Below are 27319 nucleotides of genomic sequence, written 5' to 3'. Positions count from 1 at the left end.
AAAGTAGTTGGAGTTCTTTGTTCCCAACGTACCCACCCATCAAAACACCAACTAACCAATTAAAAGTGACTATTACCTGACCAAACCAAGGTTCTTGACAGCAAGGACATAATCATACGTCCGTAGGTTGGAATTCTGATCATTCAGTGCTCTAGTACTTTACCAGAATTTGAGAAATTAGTTATTTTTCTAATTATGGCTGATCAGTTTGCGGCGCCTATCGGCACCGACTCCATGGAGAATGTCGTTGGCCAAGAAAGACAAGACGTTCAAGTTGTACATGTGGAAAAAGGAGAAGAACGTAAACGTGAACAGTGGGTTGGAAAAGCTGACTTCGTTCTAGCTTTGATTGGTTTCTCTGTTGGTTTAGGAAATATTTGGAGATTCCCATATTTATGCTACAAAAACGGCGGAGGTAAGAACAATGTCTCCGTGTTTATAAATGACATTATACTTCAGCATAAACCAGGAAATAGGAACAGGAAATATATATGGATTATATAGCCTGGGTGTCCTACGTCACAGCAGTCCGTGTCTACGTCATTGGTTCTGTGGTTCTCAAAATATGAGTCAAAACGTCTCAAACCACCATTATTTTTTTCCGATTTTTCACAAATTATCTTCAAGAAGGTATAGTTTTAAATATACAAAGAAGTTAAACCTAATCACGTGATGTAGAATGAGCAATGATCCGGAATGAAAGTGTCAAGGTAAAAATAGCATGTGACCGTTTACATAGGGCTCTAAACAACAATACAAACATTGTACCATTGACCACTTACATTTGCATATCATTACACGTGAATGAATGGTGATCCACCGTACCCAATATTGTGACAGATTTTCCTGTATATTCATTATATCGTAGTCCAACATCAGGAGATAAGCAATCTATATTACTACTATCTTAAAATGGCAGTTTCATAGGACCTGGTGTTGTATGAGATCTGTGAGTGTGTAACATGGTAAAAAGCATCTAGCATGTAATGAGCGACATCTTAATATCTCCTTTACTTATATGCATCGTGGGCCTTTAATAGACAAGTCTTCTACAATGACATACTTCCTATTGTTTCTTACTAATTTATTAATAAACTTATTAATTCATATTCTAAATTTTATGACAAATGTGGCCGCCATTCGTTTGACTTATTGAGAACGTCATGGAGGGATGTCATATTGAACTACATTATGTGACGGTAGTGTCAGATTTGGTGGAAACCAATCAATGGATGTAAGCGGTGCACATGAATATTGTGTAAATTTTGGGTCATTTGAACTTGAACATGGAGTTCAAGGTCACATTAGAAAGGTCATCATAGATAAAATGGTTGTAGACATTTAAATGAAATCTCGATCTCTTATACTTCCTGATTTATTGGGTAAAGTGTGAAATTCAGGATAAATATAACGGATATTCGAATCCAGCCATTATTTCACAGGCCATGAAACAAATTTATGTGCATATGTAGACCCGTATCGGACATTTGTGCCAGGTTTGGTTGAAATTAGCATGTGTCACGAAGTTCAACACTGAGGGCACTACAATACAAATCCCTGCATTAAAGGGTGTTTTATTAGATCCTACCACACATTGGTTACAGGCTTTATTACTCAGTGTTAAAATCGTTTTGTTACATATCAGAGAAAGTAAAATAGGGAAAAAGGACAATGGAAAAGGTTTTGCTGCTTCATAATATTTTATACTTCTGTTGAATTCAGCCTATGCATGTCAGATGTGTACATATACCATTTGAACACATTTGGCTATTTGACCTTGAACATAGCATCAAAGGTCAAAGTCTCATTAGACAGCTAAATATGGATAATTAAGTTTCCAGAATTAGGGGCAAAATATGAATTTTATGATAAATATGGTCGCCACTTTTGTCATTCCAGCTGCCTTCCTCTTTCCATACTTTGTGATGCTGCTGTTTGCTGGAGTCCCTCTCTTGATTCTTGAAGTTGGTCTTGGTCAATTCATGAGTCAAGGGGGTATCACTGCTTGGAGACTGTATCCAATATTTCAAGGTAAGAAAAGAAAGAAAATGTCCATATACTGTCATAGAGGGCGTCATAATGTGATGTACACAACCATCATACTAGCCATGCACGTTATTAGGTATAAAACAAGGACATATCTACTCAATTACATTACATGAACTCTAATCAAGGAGAACATTTTTAAAAAATGTAAAGTGGGAATGAAGAAAAACAATCTTTTTAAAAAATATATTTTTTGTTGAAAATGTAAAACTTGGAAGGTGAAAGTTTGAGATAGAGAATAAGACTTAATAATATAAATATTTTGTAAAACATTGGAGAGTTCTTACACTATATCAAATGTTGTAACAATGTTATTAAATACACACTAGAATTAATATTTTGCATTTTACTAAAACTTCCTAATTATTTTCTAGGTATTGGTGTTGCTAATATCATTATTTTACAATGGTTAAACATCTACTATGCTGTAATCCTGGCATGGGCATTATATTACCTGTATCAATCATTCAGCCCTGAACTACCATGGATCGCATGTGGCCACAGCTGGAACACTGAACGATGTGTTAATACCTACAATTTCGACGCAAACTACACGTATAACTATAGCTATGGTTATCCTATACCTTCGATTGTCGAGTTTTGGGAGTAAGTTCTCGTTCATGAGACTTGTATCGTTCCATTGAGACATTTGATAATATGGATTTCTGTACATGTTATGAATTATTTGGTAGAAAACCAAATTTCATTTTCATTTTCAACCGATTTCAATAGCTTGAAAATAAATTATCATGAAAGACGTATTTTCTTTACATGTTAAACTTTCATTTAAAGACAACCAAATAGTGTATTTTTAGGAGATTTGATATTCTCTGTACATAATAATTTAATTGACTGAAGCTTTTTTTTTAAACTAATGGAACTTTCCCTGAGATTCCTCCTCATCAAGTATTTTTCCTTATCAGGAGTAAAGTTTTAAAATTATCAGATGGTCTACAAGAAATGGGAACGGTGAACTGGGAGATGTCCATAGCCCTTGCTGTAGCCTGGATTCTTGTATACCTGTGTGTGTTCTTAGGAGTAAGATTGATTGGCAAGGTAAGAGAATGATGTAATGAATTTGTTACCATGACTACCAAACGTTTAAATGTCTTTTAAGTGTAGCATTGTGGAAACCTTTAATCTGTACGATCAGACGTGTCATGTTAGGCTATCACCGAATTTAACTTAAAAGCAGGATGTACCTCAGAGACAAATAATTTCCCCCGAAAATGAAAGTTCAATTCTTTAAACTTTGCCTAACAACATAAAAATGTTCGTTTTGGAATACAGCATCAAGTCAGAGTATTTTTCAGTCAAAATTTAAAGTTATATTGTCCGAGAGTGCACACAATTCACTCTAGTTCAAATTAATTATAGTCCGTTTGCGAATCTACAACTGTTCTTGGACTTTTTACATGATTCAATGTGAGATACCAGTGATGGACACACTATAGACACCAATCCATGCTGACGTCAGGCAAAGGTTCAGTTCAACTGCCATTCAACACACCAGCTCTGCGCAGAGATTCCTTTATAGGGATTGAAACAAATTTAATTGAAACAACATGGCGCTTTTCACTTCGGATGAAATGATCTTGGCGTTCCCGAACTCGGTCGTAACCACACAACATGGTATCACGGAAATACGTCCTTCCTGACTCAAGACTAGGCAAGAATGACACTCTCATTCAGTGTTGACTAAATGAAAGATAACTAAATAATTACATGAAGAATGCTTTACATTGTCCACCTGGGTTTATACAACTATTAACTAATTAATTAAAATACATTATATCTACGATAATGTATAAGCGACCAATCAGAGACTTCATTCAAGACACAGCTGTACATATATATTCCTCTCACCAATACCAATAAGATGAGTAACCATATACACTCTGTGAGAAATGTCACACACAGAAACTCTAAAACAAAATAATATTTTCATTCCCTTTCCATGGTGTAAATCGAAAATCCAACTCGTTGGATTTCCTATGCTATAATTCGAATACTATGTTTTTGTTTGTTTGTTTGTTTGTTTGTTTGTTTGTTTGTTTGTTTGTTTGTTTGTTTGTTGTAGGTTGTATACGTCACTGCTACAGTCCCCATTATCTTGCTGGTCGCACTGTTTATCCGCGGCATTACATTGCCAGGATCCAGGGATGGCATTATCTTCTACTTTTATCCAGATTACAGAAGATTACTAGATATTCAAGTGAGTAACGTTTACATATCATTACTCTAATATTTTTCTTATTCAGCTGAGGAAAATATGAGAGACACATGGGGCCTTGTCACTACGAGGCAAAGACACATGGTATAATTTGAATCTTTTGCCGCATATCGGATGTAACCATGGCGATACTATAAAATCTAATTATGTGGACTTCTTCCACCATGTGTAGGTATGGATCGATGCCGGTACCCACATCTTCTACTCCTATTCCATTGGTATTGGTACGTTGGGAGCATTGGGAAGTTACAACAAGTTCAAAAACAATTTCTACAGGTAAATGAGACATTATATATGTTGAATTTAAGATTAGAATTGTAGTACTTTAATAGTGATAGGTTGTCAAATGGTTGGGGTAAAGAGTACAGTCCATGACGTCATGATTGTACTTTGTTGTGTATAAGATATAAGATATAGCTTAATTACCGATAACAATTAATTATGCAAATTAATCATTAAAATTGAAAACTATGCCAACATGCTTTAAAGGATTTATTATTGTTATCGTTGATGTATGTTCCAAATTATATGGAATTTGAAGTTTACATTCTTAAGATATAGCCTAATTACCAATACTTCATAATTATGCAAATTATTCATTAAACGTGTTAGCTACATCAACAAACTTTACAACAGATATGTGATACCTTATGCTTAATTTTGCATTGTTAAGATATAGTCTTTAATTCATTGGATGTTTACCAAAATCTAACCAGTTCTTGTGTTTAGCATATGGAAGATGTGTAGCAAGATTCATGAGAATCGGTGCAGTAGTTTTTGAGATATTTATGATATAAGCAAAGATACAAATAATATATACTGTTTCTGAAGCTGGCTAACTAAACAACGCGGACATGTTGAAATCTAGTTGCAAGATTTCTTCCTACTGATTTCGCCCATTATTTAGCTACTGTGCCGGTGATACTGTCATGCCACTCACTTGTCTCTGGTCCAACTTACACAGACTATCTGGCAGCCAAGACGTAGTTATCTGTACTAGCTATGAAATGACCACGAACGCCAATATTGTGACCCCTAGGTATTTTGAACTGGACTACAAAACAAGAAAAACACAAGTCTTAGATAGCTCATAATTATGCATGGCATGGGGAATTGATGTGAAATATACCTAATAGTAAATTAAATTCATTACTGCTAAGTATCATAGGAACAGAAAACACTGGCAATAAAATAAGTTGTCATATCTAAAGTGAATTTTGTCTACTTACAGGGATTGTATACTATTTGCCGGCTTCAATGCTGGAACAAGTATTTTTGGTGGGGTTGTCGTATTTTCTATACTGGGTTTCATGGCCAACAAATACGACGTACCAGTCGGGGATGTCGCAAAATCAGGTATGTAACATTATTGTTAACAATTGTTATCACTAACACCAAACTTTTATAAGATCTTGATAAGCATTATAGCAGACTGACACAATAGGGTGTAGACCTATACACAGTTCAGTCAATCAGAAATGACATCTTTATATTATTGAATCTTATACAGGTACAGGTCTGGTATTTATCGCATTCCCGGCTGCAATCGCAGAGATGCCTCAAGCCCTGCTGTGGTTTATATTGTTCTTCTTTATCGTGATTTTGCTGGGACTCACCAACCAGGTATTATTCAAACAAATAAAACTGAAATGTCTCTATCATAAAACAATTCCGAGAGATTTTTTTCATTCATGTTACCCTTAAAACATTTTTCGTCTGCAAGTTATTCAAATACAGTACAACAGTTATTGGGAAGATGTAAAATGCTGGCATGGACGTATTTCACCATGTAAGGGTCAAACAAATGGCTGTGGCATTTTAGACAACAATTTCAAATTGAAATTACACGGGTTATCACCAATTAGAGAGAATGGTTGCGTTGCAATGAGTATTTCACTTAATATTCTAATAATTCTAGTCATTTGTATAATTAATGATTTTTTGTAATTAGGTTATATGTTAAGAATACAAGCTTTAAGTTTCAAATACTTTGGTGCATACATCAACCATAGTAATGCGCACCTGTCCTGTGAAGCTTGTTGATACAGTTTTTACCTTGAATGAGTAATTTCAATAATTAATGATTTTCAATAGTTATGTTACATGTATATCTTAAGAATGCATATGGTTTGGTACATACATCAACCATGACAAAGCACACATATCCCTGTTTTAATTGAGTAACGGTAATTAGACTAACTTCATATTTCATTTAACTTGCCATCAACCATAACAAATCACACGCCTTTGTTTTTTTTTATGTAGGTTTAAATTGCAATTAATGTGTAATTTGCATAAATAATCATTTTTGATAATTAGGCAATATCTTTTAATTTTAAGATAATTTAGTACATGTATTGTTGGTAACGAAGTGCATGTGTTGTTTAAAGCATGCTGATGTAACTTAAAATCTTAAAGATTAATTTGCATAATTAATGATTTTTCGATAATTAGGCAATATGTTAACTATGCAAGCTTCAAATTTCATATAAACTTTTCACATAATTAATTTTCCAATAAAGTGATGCATCATGTATGATAATTTAGAATTTTACATTCCAACAATGTGTGTAGGCCCAAAAATCTCACATGCCGTAATCTTAAGATTTTTAAGCTAGAAGCCGAGTTGGTCTGAACACTTGATCGGCATGCAGTGTTGGTAATCAATAAAAGTACAAAATTTAACACGTTCTTTGTCACCAATTTCAAATTTTCCTCGTTTCTTTTTGTGTCTATCCCTGTAGTTTCTTCGTGTTGAAGGTTTTGTGACGGCAATCTGTGATTTGTTCCCACAATATCTCCGGGTTGGCACATACAGGAAACCGCTGTTCATTCTGGCATGTTGTGTATTTTGGTTCATCATAGGACTTGTTCTCATTATGGAAGTAAGTGATAAATACATGTATTTCATAATGTTTGGTAGAATTGTAGGATGTTTATATGACGAAAAGAAGACAGATTAGTGCGCCATCTAATGAAAGGTAGTATTTACATATTATTTCAGATATTATTTTTCTTCGTTCTGGCGAGGAAAATACAAGTAACCTAAGGGACCTTGACACTTCGAGTCAGCAGACGAGTTTTGATAAACCATACTAGGTAACGAGTATTTGCCAGCTGAAGGGAGGAAAAATGATATAACTACTAGTATACCCCCTCAAACATAACTTATGCAAAAATAACTTTTTGTACATATTTCGAATACCGCAGAATCAGCGGCGTAAACATGGCATCATGACGTAGAAAGACTACGGTGTTTAATCCATATTTTCTGTTCAAAGGTAATGACCTGGCTTGTGTGTGGTATGATGTTTGTTGTTGGTCAAGATACGTGTAATAACAACTGAATTTTCTTTCGAGTTTGGCAAATAGTAAGGGGTAGTGAAACACCAAATATATGTGTATTTTCAAGAATTTGCTGTGCTACAGACTGTTCACAGTGGTATGGCTTTAGTTTTCACAAGTGCACTGCCAATGTACTAAATATATATATATATATATATATATATATATATATATATATATATATATATATATATATATATATATATATATATATATATATATATATATATATATATATATACATCAACATCTCCTGACTAGTGATTTACTCAAGAAACTTTTACACTTGCATTGCTATAGTAATAAAACAGGGAACACATTTATAGATAGAGTTTGATATCCTAAATTTGTTATCTAACCCAACAAATTATTGTTTTGTTGTAGGGTGGTGTGTATGTGTTCCAGATCTTTGATTACTATTCTGCTGCTGTAGTCCCGTTAGTTTGGGTATCATTTTTCCAAGCAACTGCTGTAGGCTGGGTTTATGGTAAGTTCTCCCTTATTTTCATTAATTGTCATTAGATGTTTGATAGGACTGTTCTAGTCAAGCCTATCGTTATTTGACCACATTTACACTCAGGCTCTTAAAATTACAATAATTCAAAGCTTGTTATGTTCTTTGAATCGTGGTTTGCCGATATACAGGTATAACGTTTATGAATCACATTCTTTTAGATGAAAACCACGACTAAGTAGAACACCACCTATATACAGTTATAATCAATCTGATTAAAATCTGATGTCGAAAAAGCGGCCAGATGTCTTTATTTACCTCTATTTACATTGTTTTGTTCAGGGTGATCACCGCCTTCGCTTATCTGATGCTGTGTAATAGAAAATCTCGTTTGAACTCGCGCTTTTGAGTAACCAACCAGTTTAAGCGTTACGTTGGTAGCTGCGCACACTGAAGAAATTGAAAAAAAAATCAAACAAACAGACGTACAGATGGAGGATTGCGTTGACGATACGACCAGTCGGTGGCGGCGCCGTCTCTCCTAACGATTTTGAAAGAAGCATGCTGATTGATTGAAGAAACCTGTCAAGATCTTTGAAATTCAAACGAGATTTTCTATCACATAGAGTCAGATGTGGGATGGCGGCAATCACCCAGAACAAAAGAAACCACACAAAAATGGAAAGAGAGGTAAATAAAGACATCTAGCTGCTTTCACCACATCAGATTTTAATCAGTTTGAGTTATAGTTTAGAAGTTTTGTACTCACAGTGACTTTTTGGTTTTTAAGGTATGTATTTCAATGCTGGCTGTAGTTGTGATACATACATGTAATGTACATGCTCTATTTCTGTACAGGTCCTGTACGTATGTACACACATTTTGAAGTAATGTTAGGATGGAGACCAGACCCATGGTGTATGCTTTGTTGGGTTGTCGTCACACCACTACTTTGCGCGGTGAGTACAAATACATTTCAACTTGACACATCAATCGATCACTTTTTGAAATCTAAATGTCTAAGACTATAGAATTGCTAATTGGCAGTGGAACTTTAAGGAACGTTTTAGACCATTTTAAACGTCTTGTCGTTTCTTGATTGTTAACGTTGGGCATCAGAGAATGTACAATACATATGGTTCAAGAGTCGAAACAATTATAATGGATCATATGCTCTTCATATTTGTCTATGCAAATTATCGATGTTAATAATCTATTATTATATTTCCTTGTGTGGTATCTCTTCAAATTTATCCAATAAAATCATTGTATGTTAATAACCTACTGTGTTTCCTTTAAGGGTATCTTTGTTAAAAGCCTCATTGAATACCGTCCTTTAACTTACTCAAGATCATGGGGTGAATATTTGTATCCTGATTGGACTGAAATTATTGGTTGGATTATGGCTGCGTCATCTATGATTTACATACCAGTTGTTGCTGTAATCAGCTTCATTATGGCTAAGGGTAACATTTTTGAAGTAAGTGAAAATGTACATTTGTATCAAATAGCAAGTAATACAACTCTTTGAGGAGCATTGAACACTACTTAACTGGTCCAGTTAATATAAATACCTCAGCCAATTCACTGTTTACCACTCTTTCTTTAATCATACTAAAGATTCTTCTATGGACATGTTAAAATTCCAAACCCATGGTTTGATTTATAACTTGGAATGACATTAGATTTGAAATTCATTTAGTACTTTTATGTTTGTTGTACAGAGGTTACGATACATTACTACAAGCAGACTCCTGCCACACCAGCTTGGAAGGAAAGGGGACATCCAGCATGTGATAATGAACACTGGATCAATAGACACCCGTCTATAGGTGAGAGACCGTCACGTTATAACAGATATAGTACAAGTAAAGAAGAGAGAAATGAAGTAGTGAACATGGAACCTTGAAGAAGAGAAAATACCATGAATTTGTACCAACTACTCAGTACTGGTCGAGGGATGTGAATGGACGACTGCGAAATTTACGAACGTCTACAATGTGTTCTAACATACAATAAAATAAACCTTAACCTTTGAACTCAATAACCTTTGCACTATGACATACTATTGTTCTATTGCACGAACTTCAATAGCTCGACAAAAGCATCGACAATCCATAGACCCTCCACCAGTGGGCCCACAGGTGGAGGGTCTATGGACAAACTAATTCAACAGTTAATAATTATTTATCTTGAAAATACTTTTATGCAGTATCAACTGAATTTTTGAGAATTGGCAAAATTCTGTGTCCGTGTCCAACTGAAGCTGGGCTAAGCTAAGGCTGCAACAGGTGTTACATACAAAACATTGTCCTTGATTGGTCATTAAGCAGTGTCCAATCAAAACAAGGCTCTGATATGGTGCCTGATGTTGTACATTTAGGCCAATCGTTGGTCACCAAGCAGTGTCCAATGGGGAGGAAGCTATGTGAACGTGACTCGTGTTGCACTCTAAGCCAATATTTGATTGGTCACCAAGCAGTATCCAATGTGGACGAACAAAATAACTTTTCAAGAATATTCAGTTGCACATAGACTTCAAAGCACCATAGGTTTAGTTATGTAGTTCAACGTTTTGCAATTTTGTGATTTATTTAGAAATTTTCAGATGCTATGTACAGAGCTGGCACTGCTGAACTGCGTGTCGTCATTTTGTGTATTGAATGCCGTGAACAGATTTAATTATGTTATTTATATTCGGTGTAAAAATCAATAAAATTAGTTGTCTAAAAAAAAAAGCAGATAACAAAATGGAGAACTGTCTGGTACAGACGTTACCATTGGTTGGAATATTTGAATATATTTAAAACAAACCATTTTATTGGCTATAGCCGTGACTGTATGGTTTCTTGATAGGTGAAAAACTGTAAAAAGTGGTTTGGTTTTTGAGCGTTTTTCATATCTGGAAGAAATATTAACCCAGAGAAGAGAGTAATCTAAACAGAACATTTCCAACTTACAAGTCTTGATTGTAATCCCGAATAGAATTTTGCCGTTTTGTAATATTTGGAAGTGGCTGAAAATACGATTTGTAGAATATATTTTAGTTTATGGATGAATAAAAGAGGTTTTAAAAAATTGCAGATGCGCATGCGTATTTCGCCGAAACTCAGGCCTCACTATTATTATACTTCTTATATTTATTTCCATCCTGACTTGTCTACTTATTTCGTATTTCTGGTCTTTCAGTCACAAGCCGTGTTTCATGTCTACTTCTCTTCATTTATATTTTACTTACTCTGGAGGGTCAAAGGTCAATGATTATGTTTTACTCTCATATTGGCCGCTAGTGTCATTTCCGACCTATCTCCGAACCCATCTCAAAGCCAATGTCACACTTAAATCAACAGGTGGCTATGAGCTATGACTACTATAAGTATTTCCTAAAGAGCGCCACCAGTGGTCAAAGTGTAAATCGAGGACGCCTTCTACGTGTTTTAATATTATCAAGTTCACGAAGTTAGGAAAAACCAAAATATCAAAGAGGACCCTTAACTCATCAGAGATATGCTCAGCGTCGTCATAGCAACTTTGTACGTACAATAACAAACATTTTATACATTGTTTAATGTTTTGCAGTTTATTGAGTTATGAACATGGACTTGGTATATGTTATTTCACATTATTTTTTCAAGTAGAAAAACATAGTGAAGCTGTTTTATCGAATAAAACTGTATCCAAAATAAATACCAAATTCTCATCCATATGGCCACTTTAACTAACTATGTTTGACACAACTACGCAGATACCAAAAAAAACCTGCACATTCTACGGCAAGATCACAATTTCTTGTTACATTTAGTCCAAATAAAATAAACAATTTAAACATACTGCAACTAGCCACTGACACACAGGCGCCAATGTTTTGATGTCTGAATTTGCTGTCTGTATGGTGGTACTTTACTTCATTTCATTTATATTAGACAAAATGTCGCCAGAAACTTTCAATCTTGCTATCTGAAAGTGTCACAAGTACAGTTTCTTATTGGTTTCTCCGTCAATGTATGAAAGAGAGCCAGTGAACGCTAACATCAAATGAGCTGTAAAGTACATTATCAAACGTACAATAGCTCTATCAGACCCCAATGAAACTTACCAATATAGGTGAATACAAGAAATTACAAATGAAAGAGAAAGAACGACGGAAAAGAATTGAGAAACATTATTCCTTCACATACGCAATGAAATTACAAGAATGAGGGTCTGGAGGAGAGTGCGCGGGAAAAGACAAGTGCTTTGTTCGTAAGAATCAAACTGAATCTTTCTTACGGTGTGGAAAGTTTGATCACATCCAGAGTGGGTCTGAACCCAGACGGCAGTGGTAAAAAGGTGAATTGACAAACCACTCGGGCCACCGACAAGCCAAGTTATTCCAAGACTTGCTAAATATCACATAACATTTACGAAGAACGTTCGATACAAATTCAGTTGTCTAGGACAAACTGTATGATACGCATCAGTAACAGGCACGTTTCTACGGTGACGTTGCCATGACAACACATATTGTTCGTGTCAGTGGTCAAATTGATTGAGTTGCGATAGAACTCTTGATCGGACAAGAAAACAAAGTAGTTTCATTGAAATCACAAATCTACTTAATCTTTGCAATAAATTCAACTTTGCTGTGTTTCACCCTTCATCATCAGTATGATGTGCTGTACAGATGCATTGAAGCATGCATATAATAGTATTAATACAACGATCGTCACAATCATCACGTGACCTCTTTCTCCTTGGGTTCACCTTTACGTGACCTACATTCAACGAGAAAAAGACACCCTCACCTTTCTAAAGAAATGTGAAAGGTGAAACGAATGTTGTCGTCTCCTTTTCCAAACGAAACCCACACCTGTATTATTCTGCTGTCTCGTATAGTGTCTATAAAGAAACCAACAATACATTGGGAATGACATTGAATATTGAATGGCTAGTTAACGACCATAAACAGTTATATTTTTACAAGCTCTATTCGTGTCTACAAAAGCATCAACGGTGATCAATATATCCAGACTGTAATCTGGCAACTAAACAACGAGTCTTAACATGAAGCAAGGGCATCGTACCATTTGACATTAGAACTAGTCATAATTGTACTGTATTGTCCGTAAGGGAAGGGTCAGTTTCAAAACAATTTCACAACTGAGGGGGACAAGTTGACGACATCCACATCCCGCTGCTTTACTTCGAGTCCATATCCACATTCTGCTTAATACCTGTCTCTTTTTTTCGCAATATTCTTTTTTTCGACAAAGTTTCCGACCTCTAGCCATGATTATGTCTTACTGTATGAAGATTATTCACGCTTTTATCAAATTTCCAAACGTAACTCCAGATATACCAGTCTTCGATTGTTAGGAAATACTGCTGTTTTTCCACACTTTACATGCATTATCTGCAACCGCCTATGCTGATTAAGAATATAAACACATTTTGTCATAATATATGCAAGAAGGAGAGAATCATGTACACCCACTTTGTCACATGCGAATTATTCTATATTTGCATAAATTTACATAATATAAGTATTGTGTACACGATGTCATCACATTTGTCTGTAACTACTAAAATTCATTTCAAATTTCTCTGCCTCTATCGTTCACAAATCAGTGTACTTTATTCTGTCAAAACTTAGTAAATGGCGAGATCAATAGTTCAATGTTGGGTAAACACCCCCTCCCCTCCCCATAAAAAAAATTCTCTTAGTTTGGGGTGATGGGTGAACCATTTAGTTCTCATTCGACAAAATTTATTTTTACTTTTAATGGAATGTTTTGCACCCCTAAACACAAATGTTTATTTCAAAAATGTCACCAAAGATAGAAAGAATTTTCGCTGTAGTAAATTTAAATGCATGCTATTTAAATAGTATAAAAAAGATCATTTTATTTTCTCACTACATACTGTCTTTGTACTCAGAGCTGCTAACGGTAATATAACCCTAAGTTTTTTGCTGGGACGACGTTTGTAGCAAAACGCTTCTAATGACATTGCAGATTTAGAGTGTTTTGTTGCCAACGGACCCGTACCCACCCACCAAAACACCACCCAACCAATTAAATTGACTATTGCCTGACTAAACCAAGGTTCTTAACAACAAGTACCGTAGGCTAACAATCACACGTTAGGATCAGAAGTTGCTATTCAGATTAGTCACGGCTCCAGTACTTTTCCCGCCTGAATTTTCAATCATGTCTACTAACCGAGTTGCTCCTGCAGAAACCGATTCCAAGGAGAATGTCGACGTCGTTGATAAAGAAAAACAAGACGTTACGGAAAAAGAAGAAGACGAAGAAGACGAGCCGGAAGAAGAACGTGAACAGTGGGTTGGAAAAGCTGACTTCGTTCTCGCTTTGATTGGTTTCTCTGTCGGTTTAGGAAATATTTGGAGATTCCCATATCTATGCTACAAAAATGGTGGAGGTAAGAACAATGTCTCCGTGTACATATAGATTACTTGTATATTCAAATTTACCCAATTTTTGACGACGTTTTGCAGAAAAAAGTTCAAATATTTTGTGTTCGATCATACAAATAAAATTGTGTACGGCAGTCGAGTGTCAGCATCGGGACCATTCGGATCCTGTCGGCTATTACCGGTATATACCAATTAACGCAAAAACGTTTAGTACTGTAGTAAGTTTTGCTGTTCGACGTCGACTAAGAAGATAATCGTTTCGTGATTGGATTCTATAGTTACCATGGATGGACAATCAATTTTGTAGAAACGTGTGGTCCCCGGATCAGTGACTATAGAAAATCAGGTCCTATATTTAATGGCAATTTTTGAACATTCATTTCTACCGTTTGTAACAGAATAAAAGTACATGTATCATTAATTATCGCCTGTTCAAAGTCGACAAACCAAATATCCCTATTACTTGTATTGACTATCTTAACGTTCATACACGTACATTTGTTTTGATGTCGTTGTAAATGTCCGCTTCAATATTCGTGGAACACAGTGTTCTATAGCTATGGACTTCTGGTTTCTTTTCACTTTTAATGGCGGTGGCGAGAAACTGCAAATCAATTGTGTACACAGGTAGGATCGCCGAATTTGTTCACCCTGGTAGCGTACTATTATTACACTAGAAAATTGTGCAAAAGTTTATGTATATAATGTCTTGACTGAGAAAAGTGCAATAGAAAAGTCAAATACTATTATAGCCTGTGACTATTATTTTCGTGGTCATGACCTAGGAATTAACCCTGTATCAATAATAACTGTGGTCGAGTAGCGTGCACTCTCCATTTTGGTCGAAATTTTGTCCGGGCTTTTCTTTCTCAGAGCGAGATAAACAAAAAACAATCTCCAGACTGACTGACTGACTGACTGACTGACTGACTGACTGAGATAGGGAAGTTGGCAGACTGCTGACTGACTGACTGACTGACTGACTGAGATAGGGGAGTTGGCAGACTGACTGACTGACTGACTGACTGACTGACTGACTGACTGACTGGCTAAAGCACTCTCTCAGTCACTCACTTTCTTCTGAACACAACGATATGTTATAAAATGTACAAAATTTGTGACAAAAATCTGACTCTGGAAAAAATAGTAGTAGTATTGGTGGATATATACACGCTTTGTCGTTTGTTGGTTGATTTGAATTTTCTTATGACAATCTTGAATTATTTTACAACACACACGAGTTAAAGTTATTGTATGTACATGAATTAACTGTGATAATACGATTTCTTGGCTCTAACTTGAATTATTCAACCAACCTATTGCTACCCATAACATAGCATTGATATAATGGCACAGGTTTATAAAAGCTATTGTTGAGGCAAATAAACGCCGTTCTGATTTCTGTAGTAATAGTGCATACTGTACATGAATGGATTTCTGATAAAAACTATTTTTACTTCTAAAAGTGTGTGACCAGGGCAGCAATTTTGATTGAGACAGGTTTGTTTATTGTGTTCCAACATTATAAAGACCTTTATAAGCAGCTTTGAGAAATGCCATTTACCTGTAAAGAAACCAGCAATAGTCGTTTGGAGTTACAGGTCATCAGTGGGCCCGGCGGTCTATGAACTAGCTCTAGGGTTTAAGTTAGCCATAAAGTTCACATCCATCTTCTAGCTTACACACTCTTTTTACAGTCTTTTGTATTGTTAACTATATTTAGACATTTTGTGGCCTTGAAGATATAATATTGTAGCATTGCATTGTGGGTCATTACAAAACTAAACAAGGCTAAACGCATTGTGTTACTGTAATCCCGGTCAGAATACATTGGTTGTCACCGTACACAATGGTGGTGAAACGTAATCTTGTATGATCATGTGAACGGTTTTTAGCGAGGCAATGGACACTGTTTGGCTAAAACAAACAAATAAACAAAGATAGATACAACTGCGGGTGGTGTATATAACACAGTCCTGAGTAGTTTTGACAGACGATCTTAATTGATCGTGTTCAGCCCCCTCGGGGGATTTGCCAAGTCTTTAAGCATAACCGAAATAAAAAAAAACTGGCAGTCTGTATCTAGGGTTCCGTTTACGATCATATCAGAGCTAGAGTTTGAGCTGAATTTTCTTCCGAAACATTAAATCTCCGACTTAATTATTGGTCAAGACTTTGTATCGACAGTGGGTATAGTTTTGTATCTTATGGTCAAATAAAAAAACTCCTTGAAAATTGAGTTTTGTAATTTGTACATACGTTTTGTAGGAATAGGGAGCTAGTGCAGTCAAAGTTGATTCTCATCAAATCTTTCAAAGTAATCAATTCTAGATAGAATCAGTGCATATCTTACAGTTTGGCAATGTAAAAATAATGAGTTTCATACATTGTATTTAGTAAAATCGGATTACTATGGCAACAAGCAAAGAATATCGAAACAACATAAATTAACAAATGGGAGTAACGATTCAATATCATACTCATAAACACGTGTCCCTCCCTACCAAGGATAGACAATAGTACTGATGTATTTAGTAGAGTAAAATGACAGTCTAGAATAAAGACAACTACACTGAGGTATTATTCGGTGGCATTGAAAGAATAAAAGGGATAGCTTATATTACCTTCTCAAGAACTAAAATACTAAAAGAAACTCGAGGGTCCACAGCTTTTTGCAAGGAAATTAACAATCTTTTATTTTTCCATAGAGTTAAAGTGGCACAAGCTGAGTTTATAAGTTTTTCACTCAAGTGAAAATATTTATATAACTTTATTTAAACTATTCTAGTATAATGCTAATGTCGGTACATGTTTTCTGTGATATTGCAATTTGTGTTCTGACATTGTTAGAACTGTTGATTGCATAGTAGGGAGTTCATGTACATTTTAATGTACATAAAATACATTACATCATCGTCTATAAATGACATCTTAATACCAGGTTTGAGTTCACTCAATTGCAAGTGATGGTTAACAATACATCAGTAAGTAGAATACTGTGACTACTTTTAATATACAGAAACAATTACATCCCATAAACCTATAAACTTAGCTTTGTCCCTTTAACACAGTAGTAGGTGGCCATATTGGATAATAAAAGGCCTTAATTTTGATAGCACTTTGATGTCTAGTTCAATAGTTTGTAAGGTGACCTTGCTTTTGTTTTCTTGATTTAAGTTAAGCATGGGTTATAGTTTTCTTTAGCAAAGTAACAACAGTTTATTTCCGAATCACATTTCACATTAACAATACACTTTATTGCAATATGTAGTCTTGTTAGAGCAACATAGTGCTTTATGTTCATTGTAGGTTTTATGAGAGATGTCGTTGTTGCCAACAGAATTATTCTAAAGTGTCTTTATTATATCTGTAAATGAAATGAGGTGAAAATCAATTCACACAGTTTCAGGAAACGATAATAAATACTTAATGTGATTTTTGAGATTGTAGTCTTTTATCCTAGGAAAAAAGGTAAATTTTGCGTTTTTCTTCCCAAAAGGGCATGTTTTTTACCCACTGCAAAGTAGGGTGTTTACTTTTATTCTTTCGACTGTCTCTGTTTTTGTACACTACAAGAAAAGGAACTGACCAAATTTTAAAACCTTTCTAAAACATTTCTCTGAAAATGTTCCCTATCTTTGGCTTGTCTTGAGACACAACAAAATTGAACCAACTTCGAAACTTTTCTCAAAGTCAGTTTGAAGTCGTAAAACACTAACTAAAAACTTCCATCATAAAATGAAGTCGTAGAATGTATCGCGAAATTACGTATTGTGAATAGAAGCTGTAATTTTTTTGCGTTGCGTTATATCAAGTTCACACTCGAACATTTCTTCGACTATGTTTTGGCGGGAAGACGTGTCAACAGCCGTCAATCAAACTTTGAGTAATCGTGACGCCTTGTCAATTGTTTCCTATTGTGTTTTATTTTTATTTTTTCAGGTGCGTTCCTTATACCGTACTTTGTGATGTTGTTGGGTGCCGGAGCCCCTCTATTAATTCTTGAAGTTGGTCTTGGTCAGTTTATGAGTCAAGGTGGTATCACTGCATGGAGGATGTGTCCACTTTTCCAAGGTGAGGCAAACGAAAGTAAAATATCACCATAGACATAGAGGGCGCTAGACCGAACTGACTGACTGACTGACTGACTGACTGACTGACTGACTGACTGACTGACTGACTGACTGACTGACTGACTGCCTGCCTGCCTGCCTGACTGACTGACTGACTGACTGACTGACTGACTGACTGACTGACTGACTGACTGACTGACTGACTGACTGACTGACTGACTGACTGACTGACTGATCGATCGATCGATCGATCGATTGATTGACAACTGGTATACCTATTTGATAAACTGTTTTTTGTGTGGGCTTATTTATACTTTCTATATCACATTGTAGGTATTGGTGTTGCCAACACTGTTATTGTACAGTGGTTAAATATCTACTATGTTGTAATCCTGGCCTGGGCATTATATTACATGGTGTTATCGTTCAGAGCAGAACTACCATGGAATACATGTGGTCATAGCTGGAACACTCCCAACTGTGTGGATGACTATATCTTTAACGCAAGTGCTTCAAACTCAACGGTTAAACCTGTTCCATCAATTGTTGAATTTTGGGAGTAAGTATACAGTGTTAATTATGTGCTACCAAATAGGTAGCAAACGTAGCAAAAATAGGTAATAAACTTGCAAACCCGCCATGTTGAATGTTGCATCATGGGAAATGTGATAATAAATGCTAATCAAATAGTATTGTAAACAATAATGTTACATTGTTTTTAACCACAAATGATCAATTCATAGTTGCCCTGACCATTGTGGTAGGTTTATTTTATCGGTAACTCCTGATTAGGTATTGCGACAACCACAGATAATCCCATAATCCTTTGCATCTGAGCATGCTCAGTCTGGATTGCAAGTTCCCTATTAGGGATTGAAAAGACACACAAGGTTGTAAGGCCATAGATATATACACGGTAGGTGAAATTTGCATAAAAACGCGAGAATAGTGATAACGTGTTAGTTAGGTTATTATTTGCAGTAAGAGTTTATACATACTGCCTAGTCGATATACATATACAATATGATATGATATGGTGTACTGTAGTAAAAAAAATATGTTTTACAATACCACATTCACATGTCTTTGAGTACTAAAATTATAACCAATACATCAATACAATATAATTTGTTAATTACCTAAATGCTCATCAGCTTAGTAGATCAATATCTTACTAGTGGACAGCTGTAACTATGGAATTTGTCATTTATCATCATCATGATCGTCGACCAGGTCAAATCGAAAGCTAAAAGCTGAAAAAACTTTAAACTTCTCGCGTATTGTAACCCGTGCAAGTCATAATTTGTTTAGCTGAGAACTTTCAACTGCAAACTGTTAGTCTTGCTCAATCTGTGATAGATGGCCCTGTTTATTGTGATCACGTCTTATTCACACGTTTTATCAGTTTCATCGTGGCAAGTACAAATCCTTCAAATACTTTGACATTTTCTCATCAGGAGAAAAACTCTAAAACTGTCTGATGGTTTACATGAAATGGGAACAGTGAACTGGGAAGTGTGCTTAGCTCTGATTGGTGCTTGGATTCTTGTATACCTGTGTGTGTTCAAGGGAGTACGCTCAACAGGCAGGGTAAGTTTTCAATTGCCATAAACTGATAATTTTGTTGTGTAAAAGTATTATTTAATTATCAAAATAAAATATTCTTGAAAAAAGTGGTGAAACAAAACATTTTTATAGTCATTTTCATACAGTATTTTCATGATTGGCTTAGGTCGTGTCACGTGGTATGGATTAGTGACCCATGATTGCCTTAGGTCGTGTCACGTGGTATTGATTAGTGACCCAGGATGGCCTCTATTTGCATAGAGTGGAGCAGTAATCATATTTGTTTGTTATCGTAATTAAGATAATCTAGTAGGGATAATTTTTTGCATTGATCTACATATTTATAGAAGTGAGCCACATCTAATATCAGGTATACTAGCAAGAGATAGAGAGAGACCGATGGGATGTCACTGACTTTATGAACCAGTAATAAATTATAATCAACTTCTGTCATTAATAATATCATAACTAGGCAAAGCCCATAAAGCTCGCGCAGGGCAGATTCATTTGTGACCAGCTGCCTGGGCTGCCTGATGATGATATTGTGATAGCACCCTCCGTTTGGAGAGTGCGCATAACACATAGAATGCGCATGCGTAGTCATTGCGACGCAATGCATCCTTGGGTAAATCCACCCAAAACAATCTCATAGTATATAGGACATGTATGCGTACTAGACATTGAGCTGCTTCGCGGTCACTGCACAAGCTACTACAAAACTAAAAGCTGTCTAAATGACATTTTCTGTACAGTCATACCCTTTTCAGGCATCTCTCTCGATTCTATGTTATTAGGCAAAACCATATTTTTCCTGGTAGTATAATTTGATGGAAACAAAGCCAAGACTGATGTTATCCTAGCTGTGTATCTTTATGCAAGGAAATCCAAAATAAAATATTTTCACCAATTGTGCATCACGTGATCTCTCCAAATGAGAGTTATCGAGATTGGCAAATCCAGCTAAAAAGAGGTTACAATGGGAGAGACATCCTGGGAAATACTGACGTCACCAAACCAGTGGGAGCCTCGTTCTGATAGAGTTTGCTTATTTATATCTTTAACTTCTTTACAGGTTGTATATTTCACAGCTACATTCCCCTATGTCCTGCTATTTATCCTTTTCATTCGGGCCGTCACTCTGAAAGGTGCAGAGGATGGAATTATTTTCTACCTGAAACCAGATGCTAAGAGGTTGGGTGACAGCCAGGTGAGTTACTAGTATACTAGTATTTATATTCATATCACCACTGATGTCATAGGTCACCAACATTTCCATTCCATGCGTGTAAACTAGTGTAAAGTTCAGTAGCCATCCCCAAGCATGTGCAGGTGAAGTCCTCTTTATTTGTTTGCAAATACGATTATACACTTTTATACATGTAGCAGCCTTCCATGCTACACATAGTAGTGTTCTTTATACAAAATGGCGGTCTGCCAGATACACCGTGTAAGGGCACCCGTTGAGGGCGGAATGGCATGCTTTATCTTAAAGAGTAGTAAAATGGCCGACCAGATGTTACATGTGAATGCCATTTTAGACAATATAAACTTGAACAGTGATCATGCCAAGTTCCTGTAACTGTCAAGGAATGTACACATGGAAACACGAATGATGGACATATCTGATGGTGGTATAAAATGATCACAGCAACAACCAGTCATACATGTACTTATAAGACTAATGTCTGGCTACTGTTATTAAATCTGGTTGATATCTAAATATCCAATCATCATATAGGTATATGTTAATCCTAAACTCCATAATTTGAGTCACCACCCCCACCCCAAATAAAACAGAACAGTATCAAGTCAACCTAATTTTGAGAGAGTATGACATCTAAATTGAAGCCTTCTAGTAGGCTAGTGAAATGAAATATCATAACATTCGTTTAAATCTTTACAGACTAGATGGTTGTTTCAGGCCTAAAGGTTTTGAAAGGGTCTGTAAGCTGCACCACCTAGGCCCACAAAACCCATATGCAGACCATACATGTTTAATCATATCATGTACATCATGCAACTTTTCAATTCATTTTAAAACAATATTTTGGACATTGTCAAGTAACATTAAAAATTAACAGCAGTTTAATGAGCATATTTGTGTACCACAATGACGTCATTGTTTCCATTCAGTTAGCATCATACATCATCGTTACCAGTACACAGAACACAAAATGGCCATATACCAACTTTATCATTCAACAATCATTATAGTTATGTTGGGATGCAGGAATTTCCGAAATGTTGAGTTGGTAAATGCATTCCTATTTCTGTTCTGTATGTAGGTATGGATCGATGCCGGCACCCAGATCTTCTTCTCCTACTCCATTGGTCTTGGTACGTTGGTAGCATTGGGAAGTTATAACAAGTTCAAAAACAATTTCTACAGGTAAGTGAGATACAATTTATTTTTCAATTTACAACTTATGCTATGCACATTATATGATGTAATTATTGCAAAACTATAACATTAATAAAATTAACCCACTTTTCTCTTTCAAAGGGATTGTATTATATTCGCCTGTTTCAATAGTGGAACCAGTTTCTTTGGTGGTTTTGTCATATTTTCTGCTCTTGGATTTATGGCAAACAAATATGACGTTCCGGTCGGTGATGTCGCCAGATCAGGTAAGTATTATTAATAACATTATTAGCAACCATGTTCACTAGAGCAGCAAACCTTTATAAAATCTTGATAAACATTATAGCGGACTGACACAATAGGGTGTAGACCTATACACAGTTCAGTCAATCAGAAATGACATCTTTATATTATTGAATCTTATACAGGTCCAGGTCTGGCGTTTATCGCATATCCGGCTGCAATCGCAGAGATGCCCGTCGCCCCCCTGTGGTCCATACTGTTTTTCTTTATGGTGATTTTGCTGGGACTCGACAGCGAGGTATGAATATCTCTCTTATATTTCCCCATGTCGGAAACTTTGTATATTCTTTCTGTCTATATAATCATGTGTACATATCTATCTCTGTATGTCTGTGTGTCTTTATCTCTTTTTGTCTCTCTTTTTCTACGTCTCTGTATCTCCGTCTCTCCCCCCTCTCTTTCTCTCTCTGTCCTCCCCTCCCTTAGTGTTTTGGTTGTACAGAGCATAGTACAAATTTGTCAATGAGTTACAAATCAATGTAAACGAGATATTGACATAGTTTCTCTTCCATGTTTCTCTTACATACAGTTTGTAGGTGTTGAAGGTTTTGTGACGGCAATCTGTGATTTGTTCCCACATCATCTCCGCAGAGGAAAGTACAGAAAACCGCTCTTTATTCTGGCATGTTGTGTATTTTGGTTCATTATCGGACTTGTTCTCATTATGGAAGTAAGTATCCACGACATGTACATTTATCTAAGTCACAGGGAAACGTTGGATTATTTTAGTTTTTAGAATTTAATTTCATCTACACTTTCTATGCTGTACGTTAAGAGAGTATCTACCGAGATATAATAATAATTGTACTAAATTTGTATTATCCTGATGCCAACTCTTTTGTATCTTTGATTTTACAGGGTGGTATGTACGTGTTCCAGATCTTTGACTACTATTCTGCTAGTGGTATTGCTTTACTTTGGGTATCATTTTTCCAGGCCTCTGCTATAGGCTGGGTTTATGGTACGTCTACCTTAATCTGATTCCTGATCATTCTGACAAAGTACTCTGATTTATTCATTGCTTAGATGATTTATCAAAAGATTACACTATGCCAAACTTGCAATAGTGTACAAGTTGTCACAGGTGGGAACATGTTTCATTTTAGAGAACATTGCTTCAGTGCCACTGACGCTCTTTTTGATGTGATAACTATTGAGTTCAATGACATAGAAGTTTAACTGCCAGTTTCTTCCTTTATCAGCACAGTCTTATACAGATTTGCCATGGCTAGTTTTATTCATTGTACTTGTCTCAATTTCAAAGCAAATGGTTTGAAAGTTGCACAGATTTGATATTCGATGGCATACATACAAAATGAATGAAATGTATCGTGATGTACAGCATTTAGTCATTACAATGTTCTTTGATGAAACCATATAGACATAGCTTAAAATTATGTTGATGACGAGATACTTAGATGTTATTCCCAATATTTTTTTTCTTGAATAATATTTTCCTGCTGAATGGAGAAAAATATTGGACAATAACATAATTATACCAGCGCCAGTAATATGAAAGAAAAATGGGGAAAGTAACAGTAATTTTGAACGTTTTGCCTCATATTTCGAACACAGCAGAACCACTGACGTAGACACGCGTTGTCGTGACGTAGAACTCCATATATTTTGTTTAACTTGGCTCGTGCATGATATAACAACATGCAAATGTCTGACTAGATTAGTTGACAGTGTTAAACCTCAAAATACTGCCATCAAGATAACAACATTCTTTAGTTGTAGACCATGTGCCTTATATAAAAGTATATATTCCTTTCTATCTGTACAGGTCCTAAACGTATGTACAAACATTTTGAACTGATGTTGGGATGGAAACCTGATCCATGGTGCATGATATGTTGGGTTGTTCTTACTCCAGCATTGTGTGCGGTAAGTGTTATATATTACTATGGAAATATGCAAATTAAGATATACACAACCTAAAACATATGTTGTTGTATATGTATATAGTAGATTACACATTGTCAAGTGGGTGCAAACGATGCCTTGGTCATGTAGATGTAGTCACCCTGTAATCAAGATAATGTATATACTGAAAAATGAGATTGACTGCTGCCACTTGAGGAAAACTCGCTATCAGAGACGCTGCCCTACTGTGAGTGTAATAACAGAAACGTCCATTACTATTAACATATTGCAGTAAAAGTTGTGGTTTCGGATTGTTTGAACTCGCCAATGGATCTCATTCTGCCATTGACATATTGACAGCTGAAATAGTTCTCATTATGGCATCCTGTCCAGGTGGCTATATCTATTATATGTAAATTTATGTAACAACACAGACCAATAACGTATGAGTGCTGCATTGTTCTTGGCAGTAAAGGTGAACACCACTTCAGTTCAGATAAAGACATGTTATCAACTTCTGGTTCTTGAGGGCCATTACATGAATTTACATCACTTACATTACGCGCGTTCTCGATTAAAATCCTCGTTCACTTGCCGGTATACTTTCTTCCCATGAACACACTTTGTTTCTTCATTGGAGTCAACATACATGTATATGCATATGCAATATTAATGACTCATATGTGCCTTAAAATAAAACAATCATGAATAAATGTATAAAGTTATGTATTTCACCGTCCTCTCATCACATATTGCCTGCAATCTTATATCTATAATAAATGACAGTCGGCCTGTAAGCTAACGAGATAATGTTTATTTCAGGGTGTTTTTATATACAGTCTAGTCATTTATACTCCACTGACCTTTGACCGTTCATGGGGAACTTACGAATATCCAGAATGGGCTATAGCTCTTGGTTGGCTAATGGCATTGTCATCTATCACCTGTATACCAATTGTTGCTGTTGTTAAGCTTGTGCTGGCAAAGGGAGGCCCTCTTGAGGTATGTACATAAACCACTCTAAATCTGAAGTGATAGTTTTATAAGGGAGCAAATCATACATTAAATACAAGGCATAAGAATGTTGCCATATGAGGTTAATTACAATGTTATGTGGTATGTAGAAGTCCAAACAAACAAACAAACTAACAAACAAACAAACAAACAAACAATAGGTGATGCCATCTTGAATGGTGCACAATGAGAAGTATATTTTCAATATTACTGGTATAAATTATTTATTGATAATCACTATATATTGTAAAAATAGTTTACTTTGTTTCTAACCACAGATAATCTAGTCTTGGTTACCAAAACAATATGAAATAATATAGCTTTAGTTACTGAGACGTTGTGGTATTTGTAAATGTAATTATTCAGTGTAAAGAGAACCTCGTCAAATTTTCATAATTTTATATCTTTGTTAATGACAATATCACAAATGATAGCCTCAATTGGTTGTAGTCATATCAACACACTTTTCATTCTTCTATGCTATATGAATATTAGAATTAGAAGGATACATAAAATGACGAATGCTAACCAGTGTCACTGTCAATTTAAGGGTAGTTACATGTCGGTCCTACAAAATCAATTTGGAACATTCAACTTCTTTTCTCTCTAACACAGCGTCTGCGTGCCACTCTCTTGCCGACGCCAAAACTGAAACCGTATCAGATTGAAAATTTAGTTGATACCAAAAAGGATAACGCACCTTCTAACGAGTTAAATGAAGATCCAAATGCAACTTCGATGAATGAAAAACCAGATGATGATGCTCCAACCACGGCCAATGAAAATCCAGATGAAATTCCCCCACCTACGTTTTCATCCTTGGAAAATCAAGACGAAGCTCCAAACGCAACTACAACCAACGAAGCGCCAAATACAGAGTGAGCTTTAGGACATCTACAGTAGAGCGGACAGGATATTTTCAATATGGCGCATCTTCTGGAGGAAACAATATCTTAACAAATACCATATGAACTTTGACCTTTAAACTGCATACTCTGTGTAACCTGTTCGTATTCTATTGATTTTGGCTTCAACAATGATATAACAAAAGCATGTGAAACTAATACAACAATTTCTAGTCAGATTCTTCGAGATAAAGACGATTTTGGAAATGAAGAATTAGTGCATTGAGTTTTTGTTCGGATGGTACTTCTAAGTACTTTATTACTTCTTCCGACAGAGTACGAAGCTCTCACAATAAGACAGATATAGCATAAAAAATCATAAATTTACCAAACAATTGTACTATTACATTTTGAGAATATATTACATTTGCTCTATGCGACCAACTAAATATTGTTTATACTGTGGAGTGTTGTACTTCTTCATTTATGAACTTATATGAGAACTTTGTAAGCAGGTTTTTTCATATCAAATGATGTATATACTCCGATGTACAATGTTAATTAGATGTAAAATATTGTAGGGTCGCAAATTACTGTCAGTCATAAACACTTGGATTTGGCGGATAAATATTGTAGTCATCATACAAAACATTTAGCATGATTTAGACTCTACAGTATTTGGCCAATAGTCAATCACAAAATTTGCAGAAATCATATCCGTTCACATGGGAATATAGCTTTACGACTGAGGTTTGTAGCCAAGCCAATGTAATTCTTTCATACGATACAATGTCATC

General features: G+C 35.6%; 1 protein-coding gene and 1 pseudogene across 2 annotated transcripts; both read left to right on the top strand.

The window, feature by feature from the left end:
* Positions 1-113: 113 nt before the first annotated feature.
* On the top strand, positions 114-11139 carry LOC144447940 (sodium- and chloride-dependent GABA transporter 1-like; annotated as a pseudogene). The gene is made up of 13 exons (XR_013482071.1): positions 114-415; positions 1900-2031; positions 2421-2652; positions 2970-3102; positions 4127-4261; positions 4452-4555; positions 5511-5635; positions 5790-5902; positions 7024-7164; positions 8009-8111; positions 8937-9037; positions 9379-9558; positions 9803-11139. The product of XR_013482071.1 is annotated as a sodium- and chloride-dependent GABA transporter 1-like (transcript).
* A 3127-nt stretch (positions 11140-14266) lies between these two features.
* On the top strand, positions 14267-26559 carry LOC144448172 (sodium- and chloride-dependent taurine transporter-like). Its single transcript, XM_078138326.1, has 13 exons — positions 14267-14498; positions 18436-18567; positions 18900-19125; positions 20024-20156; positions 21205-21339; positions 22418-22521; positions 22636-22760; positions 22923-23035; positions 23327-23467; positions 23656-23758; positions 24584-24684; positions 25486-25665; positions 26293-26559. The coding sequence occupies exons 1-13, from the start codon at positions 14267-14269 to the stop codon at positions 26557-26559; spliced, it is 1992 nt and encodes a 663-aa protein (XP_077994452.1).
* The last annotated feature ends 760 nt before the right edge of the window (positions 26560-27319 follow it).

This window comes from Glandiceps talaboti, chromosome 17 (genome assembly GCF_964340395.1).
Source record: "Glandiceps talaboti chromosome 17, keGlaTala1.1, whole genome shotgun sequence".
Classification (NCBI taxonomy): domain Eukaryota; kingdom Metazoa; phylum Hemichordata; class Enteropneusta; family Spengelidae; genus Glandiceps; species Glandiceps talaboti.
This window is presented reverse-complemented; position numbering and strand designations above follow the sequence as displayed.